The 13379-nt window shown below is 50.4% G+C and overlaps 7 protein-coding genes across 7 annotated transcripts; 3 read left to right on the forward strand and 4 right to left on the reverse strand.

Moving 5' to 3' along the window:
• Window positions 1-941: 941 nt before the first annotated feature.
• Window positions 942-1136, reverse strand: BGZ61DRAFT_303252 (uncharacterized protein; the record flags this gene model as incomplete). The annotated part of the gene is made up of 1 exon (XM_046238707.1): window positions 942-1136. A coding segment is annotated over one exon (195 nt), but the record flags the coding sequence as incomplete, so codon positions are not given.
• A 99-nt stretch (window positions 1137-1235) lies between these two features.
• BGZ61DRAFT_486596 (uncharacterized protein) lies at window positions 1236-2669 on the reverse strand (the record flags this gene model as incomplete). The annotated part of the gene is made up of 1 exon (XM_046249875.1): window positions 1236-2669. One exon carries the CDS (start codon window positions 2667-2669, stop codon window positions 1236-1238), a length of 1434 nt encoding a protein of 477 aa, XP_046094823.1.
• A 2372-nt stretch (window positions 2670-5041) lies between these two features.
• Window positions 5042-6118, forward strand: BGZ61DRAFT_486597 (phosphate metabolism protein-domain-containing protein; the record flags this gene model as incomplete). The annotated part of the gene is made up of 2 exons (XM_046249876.1): window positions 5042-5054; window positions 5109-6118. 2 exons carry the CDS (start codon window positions 5042-5044, stop codon window positions 6116-6118), a joined length of 1023 nt encoding a protein of 340 aa, XP_046094824.1.
• Window positions 6119-6622: 504 nt separating this feature from the next.
• On the reverse strand, window positions 6623-8372 carry BGZ61DRAFT_466685 (S-adenosyl-L-methionine-dependent methyltransferase). Its single transcript, XM_046247696.1, has 8 exons — window positions 8097-8372; window positions 8015-8049; window positions 7884-7969; window positions 7687-7839; window positions 7604-7641; window positions 7513-7550; window positions 7333-7467; window positions 6623-7288 (listed from the first exon to the last, which is right to left on the reverse strand). Exons 1-8 carry the CDS (start codon window positions 8193-8195, stop codon window positions 6862-6864), a joined length of 1011 nt encoding a protein of 336 aa, XP_046094825.1. The 5' UTR covers window positions 8196-8372; the 3' UTR covers window positions 6623-6861.
• Window positions 8373-9027: 655 nt separating this feature from the next.
• Window positions 9028-10095, forward strand: BGZ61DRAFT_466687 (uncharacterized protein). Its single transcript, XM_046247697.1, has 3 exons — window positions 9028-9246; window positions 9309-9620; window positions 9672-10095. Exons 1-3 carry the CDS (start codon window positions 9221-9223, stop codon window positions 9856-9858), a joined length of 525 nt encoding a protein of 174 aa, XP_046094826.1. The 5' UTR covers window positions 9028-9220; the 3' UTR covers window positions 9859-10095.
• Window positions 10096-10097: 2 nt separating this feature from the next.
• BGZ61DRAFT_594451 (uncharacterized protein) lies at window positions 10098-11597 on the reverse strand (the record flags this gene model as incomplete). The annotated part of the gene is made up of 2 exons (XM_046256852.1): window positions 10278-11597; window positions 10098-10226 (listed from the first exon to the last, which is right to left on the reverse strand). The coding sequence occupies exons 1-2, from the start codon at window positions 11577-11579 to the stop codon at window positions 10098-10100; spliced, it is 1431 nt and encodes a 476-aa protein (XP_046094827.1). The 5' UTR covers window positions 11580-11597.
• Window positions 11598-12587: 990 nt separating this feature from the next.
• BGZ61DRAFT_540940 (uncharacterized protein) lies at window positions 12588-12935 on the forward strand (the record flags this gene model as incomplete). Its single annotated transcript, XM_046254975.1, has 1 exon — window positions 12588-12935. The coding sequence occupies one exon, from the start codon at window positions 12588-12590 to the stop codon at window positions 12933-12935; it is 348 nt and encodes a 115-aa protein (XP_046094828.1).
• Window positions 12936-13379: the final 444 nt, after the last annotated feature.

Below are 13379 nucleotides of genomic sequence, written 5' to 3' on the forward strand. Positions count from 1 at the left end.
AGAATAGGCCAGCCTAGACGGGCCTGGGGTCTGCAGAGAGATATAAATCATCTTCAGGCCGGGCCGGCCTTCCAGCGCCTTCCAGCGCCAGATCAGCAGGACCGGGGCACCCCAGGTGCCCCGGAGGCTCTGGAGGGCGCTGGAGGCCCCCTGGAGCTCCCTGAAGTTATAGGGGCCGATCAGCGAGGGAGCATGGATATTCGCGAATATCCACGGTCATCCGGGTGGCCAGCGCGGGGGCCCGATGTGGATATACCGGGATACCATTGGCCGGGCGCAGGCGCGCGGGGGGCCTGGATCAGCCGGTGGGCGCCACGCCTCGCCGCGGCGCCGCTGTGGGGATCAGCGACGGCTCAGCGGCGCCGTGGATACCCACAATAGCCAGAGCCGTTCTCAGTAGTCATCATCCTCTTTGTGGCTCTACCCGAATCATCATGATCTGCCAACCTCTTACATCCACTGTCCTCATGGGCTATCGGCCTTTGAGACTTGTGCGACTCTAGCTTCGAATTCAAACAATATTCGTTGTAATACTGCTGATTCCACTCCTGCCAGATGGCCGATAGTCGTTGGTACATGTCCAGGAGCTCTGGCTGAAGTCTTTCTGGTAGAGCTCGGTCGATGGCATATGTGGTCAGCAGCATGCGAGGATGGTGGCCAGCTCCGGCTGCGAACATGCGTATGGGATCAGTCGCATCGGAAGGGTAGTAAAAGTTGGTCTTCTCGACAAGCTTCCTCAGATACCGTTTCGCAATAGCTAGAGCTGCTTGCCTGTATAGCGATAGACTCCACGGCGTAGCAAGATCTCGAGTCAGGTCCTTTAAGATGCTTGTGGCTTGCGTCGGGGATAAGTGCTTTTTCTTGCCACCGGGATCTAGAAAGAAAAATTCCCCGCTGCTGTGGCGAGGCATATGTAGCTGCTTGGCTAGAAACTCCCAGACTGGTCGAATAATCGCGAGATATTTCAAGAAGCTCAGGCTAAGACTCGGCGGAAGGTAACGAACAATGTAGAAGGCATAATTATTGGACGCCCTGGCCTTGTTGTAGCTGATAATGATGATCATTTGGCCTCCATGAAAGAAGACATTCCGTATAGCCAGTTTTGTATTGATGTATCGAATGCTGGTTATTTCAGAGCCTCGGCCAGGTAAACTAGCTGTCACATGGGACGCGGCAAAGGCAGTCTTGTTCAACTGGAGGCCGGCGTTGAGATATGCTATACAAGTTTCCGGTTGCTAAGACCCGGACTTGATAAACGGTCGGCCACGGAATGAAGAAGATTCAAGCCTTTGTAGCAGCGTCTTCCAAATGCTACCCAGGTTGTTCTCAGCTTTGCGAAGGAAGGACCAGCCAGCTGTTCGGCAGGTCAAGTCGTCCCGAATAGTAGACAGGTCAATACTAGGGTCCCAGCCCAGCATCATCTCGTTGACCTGCTCGTGAACCTGCGCCATGACCTTATGGTATGTCTCACAGAATTCGGATAGCTGAACTTTCTTGTCGTCACCGATTGTGAACGAGCGGCCGTCTGGAGCCCAGGAAAGATTTCCTGGGATGCCCTCTCGTTTCATAATAGATTTCGTAAATGCTTTCAGTTCGATCATCTCTCCAAAGGGGGTATAGCACCCCCGGAGAAGATACTTCCTGCGGATTGAGTCCAGGCGATCGGGCTGGGACGGGTAGCTCGTCCGACATGGCCAAGGGAAGGCGAGGGTGTCGTAGGTGTAAACGGGCAAGGCGTATTCGAGGAACAAAAGACGGCCAATCCACATCAGAGCAGCCAGTTTCGGCGTCGAGTTGTACGCCGAATTGTAGACAAGGGAGTCTCTTTGGATCCCCATGACTGCTGTGTAGTGAATGAGCACCGAGGAAGACATGTCTCCGGCGGGGTCTCGGTGTGTCCAGAACATCATCGAGAGTTGAAAGATGGCCTCAGATAGATGTAGCCAGAAGCCAGGAGGGAGAGTGAAGGCCATCAATTCATCTCTGTCCCCGCTATCGTATTCGACATCTTCGTCTTCATCAGTTTCGACACTTTCTCCATCGTAGTCTTCGAGGGATTCGTTGTCCTCCCCATCACTGGACTCTTCCCCCTCGTCTTGACTTGCGTATTCTGAATCATCATCCCATTCTTCTTTCCCTTGCTGCTGCAAAGTGGATGCCAAGTCCAGTATATGCCGCATCATCTTGACCTCATCAGGTCTGAGTCTCAAGTTATAAATTTCTCGGCGCAATTGTGGACTGGATTGCAAGGTCCTAAATATGAAACAGATAAACCTCTTCCATGTGGAAATGTATCTCTTCTGGCTGGATATAATTCGGAACTCATGTGGCCAGAATACATCTTTCCAGTAGGTATTAAGCCAGCAGCGGGATCTGTATGACGTCCTAGCTAACGTGAATTTGGCCCGATCGAACATCAAGTCGACACCACGTAGTATAATTCGCAGCTGAGCTTCAACCGCCACGGAGCTCCAAATCTGGGTACCCTGCCATGAACCTAGGAGATAATCTTCATTCCATGCTGGTCCAGGCTGTAGTGATGATGCAGCAATAATATCAAGTGGTCGATTGCGGAACAACTGTGGCCAGCCCGTATGTTGCAGCCATTTAGTGGTTTCGCTCTGCTCAATGTCCAGGACTTGATCAGGCTCGGTTTCTTGAAACTGCATTTTTAGTCACAAACGTAAGGGAAGATAATGCTGGTAGGTTATTCAATTGATGATGATGATGATGATGATGAAAGTGAGCTACAAAGCCATCTGCTTGCGTGCGTAAAACTACAACTGTTCTTTCGAACACGTAGGAACGCGTGCACGCGACGCGATTGTTGAAATTACTTTCTACTCAATCATCAACAGCAGTAGAAAATAGTTTAGCACGGCCAAAGATGTCAAAGATTGGGGAGAAGAAAAAGAAAACACAGCAACGATTATAACAGGGGCAGGATTGCAGCATCCAATCAGAAAGCAGATCGTCCACTTTGAAATAAAAGATGGGTCGGGGGCGTCGTGTGCGAATGCCCTTTCAACTGAAAGGGGATTTACAGGGGTATGGACCAATGAGAGGACATGGAATTGCCCTTTCAATGAAAAAGTGAGAGCCCATAGGGATGTAGTAGTAGTATTGTGCTCTTCTTGATCATGCGGCCCCGGTGTCCACGTGTGTACGCGCCACGGACACTGCCTGGTTTAGGGTCATCACGGTTAGTCAACTCCCATATACCGGCATATTAAAGCTTTGTATGCGGGAACGCTCCAGCTCACTATCGATAGAGTGCCAAGTCCGCCATTGCCCAATGGCATCTTGAATTGGATCAAACCGTTCTCCAAAATTCCGGACGCTTTCATCATCAATCATTGTTCAATGGACGCGTTCCTCTTTTCGCGGTACCTCAAGGTTCTGCGCTTCGTATTTGTCGTCGACTGTTGCATTGCCTGGCCAGTCTTGTTCCCTCTGCACATTACTGGAGGAAGAGGTCTGACCGGGATAGACCTCTTAACTATTGGAAACATAAAGGACACTCGCAGGTTATACGCACATATGGTCGTGGCTATTTTGTGGTTCAGTGAGGCACTATGTGGCAGTGTTTTGGAAAACAAGACAGGAAACGCTGACGGTCGTAGGCTTTATTCTCCTCATCATTATACGAGAATGTATTTACTACGTCGATCTACGTATAGAACACGCCTCACCACCGCATCATGCCCAACATCTGTCGTTTCGGACTATCCTTCTGACAGATGTTCCTGAACAGTACCTGACTAAATCTCGCCTTTGACGGCTGTATGGCAACTCGGTCAAGCATATCTGGGTTTTGAGGACCACAAAGGATTTAGTCGCCCTTGTTTAGGAGAGAGAAAAGGTTGCTGCAAAGTTGGAGAAGGCCGAGATCGAGTTGATTGTCAAGTCCAACAAGGCACGCAGAGAGTGCCTCAAGCGTCTTCGGCAATCTCACCGCCAATCATGCTGGCTGCAACCTCGAGAAACAATAACACGGGAGGAAACCGCCCGGAGAGACCAGTCACATTAATACCAGGTATTGAAGGGTTACCTGCAGCGCAATGGATATCTGTGGAAGCTCGACCGCATCACCGCCTCTGGGGTCAATTCGGGCACTCAGTCGACACAATTACTTGGGCCCGCTCTCGGCTAAAACATGTCAACACCCAAATACTCAAATCACGTTCTCAACTTGTACAGGCACCAAAATCTATCCTGCCTGCCGCCTTTATCGAGTTTGATACGCAAGAGAATGCTCACGCTGTGCATCAACGCCTCGTCACCATCGGCCAATGCAAATGGGCCGCCACCTCGGGATACGGTCGAACGAAATATTGTGGCAGTCTCTGAGAATGGGTTGGCGAGAGCGTTTGTTCAGAAGATCATTCGTATATGGCTTCATTGTAGCTGCTATAATCTTCTGGTCTCTTCCAACCGCAACCATCAGCGCAGCATCGAATGTGGAGCTCTTGAGCAAAGAAATGCGATTTCTGCGATGGATAAATTACCTTCCAAAGGACCTGCTCAAGCTTCTTCAAGGGTTCGTACCTGCTCTGGCCCTGATGCTGTGGATAGGTATTGTTCCAGCGCTACTGCGATGTAAGGTCACTTTCGGCATCCTGCTTTTTCCTCCTCTTGTCATACTGACCTCTCGTCAAGTTTGCGATGTTCAAGCTGGTGTTTTGTCTTTGACCACAGTGGAGTTGTTCACTCAAAAGTCCTATTTCGCCTTTCTAGTTATACAGGTGTTCCTGGTCACATCTTTTACATCGGTTGTGTCCTCGATTTTGCCCAGTATACTTCAAAACCCATTCAGGACCCCAAATCTTCTCGCATCGAGCCTTCCAAGGGCCTCAAACTTCTTTTTTTCTTTTATTTAATCCAATGCCTCGCTGACGGCGCCTCCAACGTCTTCCCGATCCTTGAGTTAGGCGGACGCTATCTTTTATGTAAGATAAATCGCACACCAAGGATGCGATATCGCACATGGAAGACAATGAGACGAGTGAACTGGGGCACTGCTTTCCCTAGAATCACCAACATGGGAGTCATCGGTACGCCTATTATCATGGCCAACCTAAGGAAGGCTAGCTAACACAAGCCTGCAGCGATTTGTTACGCTGGGATTGCCCCTCTAATTCTCATCTTTGCAGTATGCGGAATGTGTTTCCTGCAAATGGTGTATTGGTACAACCTGATCTACGTGGTTGATTGCGACTTGAACAGTACAGGGTTATTTTATCCGTGGGCATTGTTGCATATTGCGACTGGGCTTTACTTGGCTGGGGCATGTCTAGCTGGGATATTCATTCTAAACTCTGCCTTTATTCCAGCCTTCATCATGGTCTCGTTCGTCGTCGTCCTGGGTTCCGCGCACTTGGCATTGAATCAGGCCATCAGTCCGCTATTACATGATCTCCCTCAAAACTTGTGGAGTGAGAAAAAAGATCAAGTAGATGGACAAGGGGAAGACACATGTGAAAACCAAACCCGGGCGGCGAGAATGTTCAATGACGCAGTAATAGAGGAAGAGGAGGGGGAACAGGGTGAAACAGAGGATTTCGTCGAGGTTGGTCACGCAAACAACAAAGGCACGGGGTCTACCATGCCGTTCTTCTTGTCAAAGTTCAGAATCAGCAGCACGTTGGCAGATCAGAACGAGGCAAAGGGATCGGGCCTGCCGTATTGTGTGAGAAGATTTGGCTCCTGGAATTGGGCACAGCGTCGTGGAGTCCTTTCATATTTCGCAATGCAATGCTTGTTTCCAGATTTCAACATGGATATTCTGCCCCTGGGCGAAGTCGCATCGGAGGGCCCCCACCCTCATGAGTATCGGACCGAAGGGTCGAGGAGGACTTATCTACCGCCAGAACTGTGGCTTCCAAAACCAACATTATGGGTTCCGAAAGACGAGGCCGGCATTAGCCAACAAGAGGTCGCGCAGACGAAAGCATACACACCCACATCAGATATCGGCGCGACTTTGGACGAGAATGGGCAAATCGTGACGAATTTTGGAGAGGCCCCTATTGATGAGGCGAGGCAGGGTCCATCACGTTGGGAGGCTATAGAAAGCGCTGCTCCATCGTTACCAAGCCCAAGTGCCTTGGGTTTATAATGATCTAGTTGCGAGTAATGGTCTTGGATGCTTACATCGACACTCAGGAAATAGTGCTAGACCTTGGCTATTCAAAGAAATCTCAGAATATATATTAGATTTCCTTTTTAAGCCAAGATTTACATCATTACCCGAGGGATTCAAGCAATAGGTGGATTGGGTAGTTATAATAATAGTTAGGGTGGGGTAACTAAAGTAACATTTTAAGAGAGTAAGTATAGTAATAGTTAGGATAAACAGACAGCAAAGTAGAGAAATAGAATATAGTTAGAGAAGTTGGACGTAGGCTATGGACCTATGGAGGGTGGCCCCTTTCCCAGTTCTACGCCATTGCGAGCCTTGGGGCCCGACGATAGTTATTTGGATGGTAGAGGAAGGCATCTTTGTGAGTGTCGAGCTGTTGGCGAGTATGAGGAAGGAAAGGAGTCAGGGACCGGCTGCTTGGAGCAGCCATTTAAATAGCAGTCTAGATCTAAGTTTTCCAGCCTAGAAAAGCTAGAAAAGCTTGATATTTTGGTTATTGCGGTAGCATTGGGTTTTCGAAAATGCTTAAATTGGGTACAGAAATGTGTTATCTTGACATGGTGGAAGCTGCTTGGATTGGAGCAGACCGCCAAGAACACGTCGCCGTACGATCGCTTCGAGTTCAGTATGATTTGAACACTAATAAATCACGGCTTTTGACCATATACAACGTGGCTGTATGCGTTAGGTCAGATCCAGGATGGATTTGAGGTATAGACTTATAAATTAAATTGAGCATGGAATGCACGAGCACGCAGTTCCTGACGGACCTTGGCCAGCATCACGAGAACCTCGTCTGTCGACATGCCCAGAACTCCACAAAATATCTTCAGAGAGAATGCCTCCAGGCCATCCATGAGCTGAGCAATATTACACAATCCGATGTCCTTCATGTGTGGATCTTTGGGCCATGATCCTAGCGGCAGTCGGAATTTTCGATGGACAATGTTCGTGAAGCCAGCATCTTTGACCCAACCTTCGAGTTTCGGCCCTGGGCAGGGCTCGCGGTTCAGCTTCGTCCTTGCTGTATCGATGAACAGCTTTATCCACTTCATGAGGTAGTGCTCGTCGGTGATGGAGCCGTCTTCTGAGTAATAGAGAAGATCAAGGTCCTGGAATTCGGCCCAGCCACCTGGATTCAAGTGGCTACTGATGATTAGTAAGTGTTGTGTATGTGTGAACTCACTTACTCATAGACATTTCCAACTAGATTCGGCCAGTCCAAGATTGAAGTCGACATGTAGCGGGAAAAGATGTAGTCAAAGTTACCGTTAACCCATGGCTGCTCGACGTCGTCGATCTCGAACTTGACGTTTGGAGGAACCCTTCTTCTATTAGCATTACGATATCCAGGCTCGGGCTTAACATACCAAGTTGATTGGATGGCGCTCAAATCGTTTCCGATAACCTAATCTGTCAACAGTGGCCATTGACTATGTACCGGGGGAAGGGCTGGCATACCTCGGCATTGGGGTACTCCTCGCCGACGCAAATTGCCCCTGCGTCCGTAAGCATAGGCCGGAATCAGCCGCCAAAACACACACATATGCCTGTTCCTGTGCCAATATCCAAAACCCTAGCTGATTTGTCAAGATCCACTGGGGCTAGGAACAATCTGTTGCCGATGCCCTTGGTCATGAGTAGATGCATAAGGTCAAGTCGTTCGCTTTCAGCCTCGTCGTTGGGAAAGTTGTAGGCTGTGACGTGTCAGAGTTGCATCTAATCATGGCAAAAATCTTACATCCGGCGTTGTACGCGTGATATCGTCGACCAAACTCGGTGGGGTAGTTGATGACGCTAGAGGTCAAAGACGCCGTATACGTTGACCTGCCTGGATAAGTATTAAGCTCGGCCAAAGGAATGGCGACTTACAATTCACTACCGAAAGTCGAGTCGCCATCGTCGGCCTTGGAGATGTTAGCTGGGTTGGGACAGTCGCGAAGAGGGACCAAACAGGAGGTGCGTCCACTTCGACAGGCGCGGTATCGGCGGTGACTTCTGCTACATTGTTTCCCGGTGACTGCGGCGGGTTGGTAGGGCTAGAGCCGGTCATTGCGGCGGATGAAATAGCGAGGAAGAGGATTGATGGGTTACTGCTAAGCGGTGAAGAGGGGAATCAAGCGAGACGACCAACGGGGATGTTGGGCTTCTTTTGAAGAAGGAAGCGGGCTCTCTTTCTGGGAGACGGACCCGGGTGGGGGGGAGAACTTCAGCAAGCCATGAACACGCTTGCGGAGACGGCAAGGGCGGGAACTTGACTATTGAGGGCAAGCGGCCTGCGAGTTTAGGGTGTCAGATTTCGCTTGTTCAGCCAATAAGATCGCGTCTTGGACGAACGGAACCCTTGTCGGTTCCAGGAACTAGTACGCATCGGTTTTAAATGGAACGCTAAGATAAGTGATAAGATAAGTGATAATCCGTATACCGCAATAAATATTAATCCGGAAAAGTCTACGGAGGACCATTTCAAAAGTCATGTCCTGATTTTAAGCCACACTTTTTAAGACAGCCAATCAGAGTGAGCGAGGTACGTGAGGTACTTCACGTCATTTGCCTCCCTTACAAGCTCGAGATCTATAGCGCATCCCACACCGCTAGCAGATAGCAGCAGGTGTCCTTAGCCCCTGGAGACCTCTGAAGATACAGGGAGCTACAGGGGAAGCATAGAGCAAGCGCCCTAAAGGCTATGTATCCTTAGGTAGCCAGCAGGGGTACGAGGGTGTGGCGTCGTTAGCGTGGGACACGACTTCTGAAATGGTCCTCCGTAACCCTGAAAGTAATACTTGGTAGGGATTGATCAATGATGCGACACATCGCATCCACAAGGATCATCGTTTAATGAAGAGGGCCCCCTTCAGGGTTTTGCTTTCTTACAAGCACAAACACGATCCTTTGCCTCCATTGACGACACGACTGCGACCTCAACGACGGCGACGATTAACGCGAAACCATTGACCGGTTTCAACGCGCATCGACACAGCTCGCATTACACGTCAAAAGACCACTCGAGAAAGCAATGTCTTTGCCGTCGCCTGAGCCCCGCTCGGTATTGAGCCGGCGGCGGTATCAACACATCCGATGGCTCAGCAGCAACAAACGCCCAGGTTCGTTGACTAAGCCTTTCAGACACTCTCAACTAAGGGAACCAAAGCCTGACCTTGCGTAGTACCAACAATGTGCGCGCGGTCGATTACAACTCCCTACCAGAGGTTGTTCCGAATGATTTCCCAGAAAGCACGCATCTCGTTCAGAATGCGCCGGTGCTTTTACATAGCTATACTGGCGAGTATCTACCTGGGACCTCTTACAATCAAGGCGGCTATAATAACGCGCAATACCCGATGAGGATCCCTGCGATGGGATTCCAGACAGTAACTCCCTTGTATCTGCTCGGGGAACAGCCTGAGGTGGTTGATTGTCCCTTTTGCCGGCAGGCATCACAAACCAAGGTCAAGAAGCATCCATCAGTTATGACACAGTATGAACCGGGCGTCCTTGATCAACGCCACCCTGACTAACAGTTGATTAGCGTGATTGCGGCAATACTCTTCTTCGGAACACTATGCGGCGTTATTGCTCCCTACGTGTTCCGCTACTACTGCGGCAATTGCGGCCGCAAGGTGGCCTACAGAACATATGGGAGCAGTAATAGGCAAGTCTTGGGCACTCCCGACCACCTGGTGCAGGCCTCAAGGTATACTTCAGCGCCCGTATAACGGCAGGAGAAACAGTTTTGAACATACGCTCTTTGGCTTTGCAAGCCGTTCAGTTAGCCTGACTGTTGTCTTAACCTCCGTGTTGAAGGCAAACTTGCAAGATAGTAGGTATTAGCAGCAAGCTAGAGGGTAACCGGAGGTGACTTAATTAAATGAGTAAAACTTTTCAAGGGCAGTGTCGTTATAACACTTTTCAACATTTAGCTACTCTTTAACGAATAATAACTCCTAATAGCCCATTAATATTGAAACCTCTTCAAGATGCTAGGCATCTTGGTGCCTTCGCTTCTTCGGCGCTCAATTTCCTCAGCCGCCTGCACCAGCTCTTCGTCCGATGGCATGTTGACGATCATGAGGTACAGTATGTTCTGTACACCATGCGTTAGTGGGTGATATTAGGAATCAGCAGCTGAACTAACCTTTTTAAGAGCCTTCTTCGCGACTGTTCCCGCCGTGGGAACTGACAGAGGCCCTATTTGGATGTTGTCGCGGTCTGCGCCTCGCCTTGACAAACCACCTAGGCCGGCATCCCGAGTGCACGAATCAGGTTTCTGCGTGCCATATGGAACATGTTCAGCCCTCGATGGGCCGGCTGAGCGCATCCCTCCCGTCTGAAATACATGGTCTTTGAGCGTGTAGTGGCCTGTTGGCTGTCGTCCATCCCAATCCGCACACCAACTACTCACAGCACCAGCGAGATGTTGTTGGCGACTCATTGAAGGGGGATTGATATAACCTCCTGTCACAAGCGATCGAAACGATCCGCTACTAGCAGGATGGTTTGGATCGGCATACCGAGAGGTGAATTTGGGCGCTGGACCTTGAATGAGAGCGCTACCGGCATTCTTGAAGACGAACTTTGCTTGAGCCCTTTTGTCAAAGTAGTCCCTCACATAGTCCTGAGCTCCCTCTACTTTAGCCTTTTTCGACTTCGACTGGTCGCTCTCTGTGGCTGTCTGGTCGAGGACTGGGAAGATAAGGGGTGCAGCTTCTGGCAGCTCGACTTCTCCGAATGTCTTTCCGCTGGACTCCCGGAACTTGCCGTATAGCTTTTGGCTGGTGGATGGGTTCAGGGATTTTGCAATGGTGGAAGAAACGTCCGTCTTCTCACGAGACTCATCCGTGTCGGGGCTGTAAGTCATAATCAGACAGTACAAGCCCCGCGGCCGAAAGAATTCGTCGTTTGCCTTGTTGAAATAGGCATTTGTTCGTGTTCTGTTTTGAACAGATTTCGCTGCCATGATCGAGACCTGGATGGCTATGCCCACGGCCATGGGGAAGTGTGGGATGAGAGAGAGGCCCATACTGGCAAGGTTGATAGCGTCAAGCCATGGCGAGGCTTGCGTGGAGCTGTGAAACGTCTCAAGGAAGTCCAGAAACATTTCCTGGTCTATGCCAACGTCATTCAAGGCTGGGGCATACGCTCTGATGAATCCTCGTTTCCGTGTCTTGGGTCTTCGCTGAGGCAAGATGACGGGTTTGGGCAGCCTTGCTCCGGTTCCCGGATACAGCGGTGGAGGGTGCCGGTCGATGAGACCCTGGCCCAGGTTGGTAGCATCCCCTATCTCTTGGTGATGGCTTGGTGAATTGTCCACATTGCAGAGCTCGTCTTGTGCCTCGTCGAGTTCCCATTGCGCGTCTTCTGGCGCCTGGACCTGAACCTCTTGAGCCAGGGCTTCTGTGCCGGTGTCTATCTCGGAGGGTCCCTTTGTTCCGAACATCACAGATTTCCGTGTTGGATGTCGGTGACTCGGCTCTGCGTCGTTCTTTGTAAGACGTTATGCTCTCAGAGGCCAATCCAATGCCGCTAGCTAGACCTTTGACAAGCATTCGCTTGAGGGGGTCAAGGCCTTCTCCGGACATGGTGTTTGAGGCCAATGACGAATGACCCGAGCAAGTTGAAGAGAAATGACAAGATGGGAAGCCTGCAGGTGTTCTAAGGACAAATATCTGGATTGAGGTTGACATTATTTCCAAATGGGTGTCTAGACAGCCTATATACTTGACAAGCTACAGGCAATGCGACAACTTGAGGATAACTAGCAAAAGATATTCGAGGTAGCCCGCTATGCATTTCTTGCATGAACGAGAACGACTCGAGGCGCTAACAGGTGCCGCGACCCGAGACTCACTGTTAGCAACAGCGAATAATGGAGCGATGTCAGCACTAAATTAACTCGGTATTCGGCACAAGATGACGAATCTGACAAGTGGGTGGTTGCTCAGACGATTTTTATTCGCCCTCGTTCTCGTTCAGCGTCCCGTTTCATATTGAGTGGGTCATTATTATCCTTGCAGATCACTCTGAACGATCGTTCTCGTTTATTAAAGGCCGTCGTTCCCAGCCGAGCTCATTCACAGCCACTGAATCATAGTAGCTCACCATGGGTGGTCCGAAACCAGCGCGCAGGCGCCCTGCAAAGCTGTTCCACAAAAAGTCTCGAACGGGTTGTCAGACATGCAGAACCCGTCGCGTCAAGGCAAGTAGTAATGCATCGTCAATACGTGCGTGGCGTTTCAGGCGCTCTTGACTTACAATTTCCAAGTGCGACGAAGCCAAGCCAGTCTGCTCACACTGCTCACGGCTGGAATTGGCATGCGCCTATGACCGCGCAACGTCCCCTAGCAGCCAACCCGCACCGTGTGAGCACCGGGTCTCCCCAGATATTGTAGATCCTCCCGAGTCAGAGGCACGAAGAAGACTCGAACTGCGGCTTCTTTACCAACACATGACCGAAACAGGCCCGTCTCTTGCAGTGGACGAGCTTTCCCAGAAGTACTGGATAACAATTCTCTGCAAGAAAGGATTCCAGTTCGATGCTCTACTTTACAACATCTTCATGATTTCAGCCCTGCACACGGAAAAACGCAGCAACTCCAGTGATCAGGAAGCTGTGCAAAACTGTCGGACATACCTGAACATGGCTATTCGTGAGCATCACAAGGACATCGCTCAAATGAGCCAAGATAACGTGGATATCATCTGTCTCACGTCAAGCATGCTGCGGCTCTACAGTTTGAGGCCGGAGGTGAAGCCGGAGGGCAGCTGCCGGATGGGGGAGCGTGGCCGTGATTAGCGAGGCTGGCCGGAATTACGGAAGGCCACAAGGGGCAGAGTTCCAAAATTCAATTTTGAAGATTTTTGAATTGGGTCACCCCCCCCCTTTCCCCCGGGCGGACCCCCGTACGGCCCCGTTTGTAGGATTATTTTACCTTGCATGTGCTTAGTCATTCATCTAAATCACTGTTCGCGTGGCGTAAATCTCTTCTACCTAACCACGCAGCACCAGTTGACGATCCTTCCTCCCCTCGCTGGCCCAATTCGATTCCGTACGCACACTTTCTCACGCAATACGGCTTGGTACACATCATCATGGCGCCCCGAGGCAACCGCAACCGCCCCAAGACCAAGGAGACCCCTGCTGCTGCTGATACGGCTGCGATCGACGCCCTACGCGAGGATATGGGCGAGCGCGCATTCAACCTGCTGCCCAAGAAGGTCCTTGACGTTGAGACCTATA

This window comes from Ilyonectria robusta (assembly GCF_021365365.1).
Source record: "Ilyonectria robusta strain PMI_751 chromosome Unknown BGZ61scaffold_51, whole genome shotgun sequence".
NCBI classification, from domain to species: domain Eukaryota; kingdom Fungi; phylum Ascomycota; class Sordariomycetes; order Hypocreales; family Nectriaceae; genus Ilyonectria; species Ilyonectria robusta.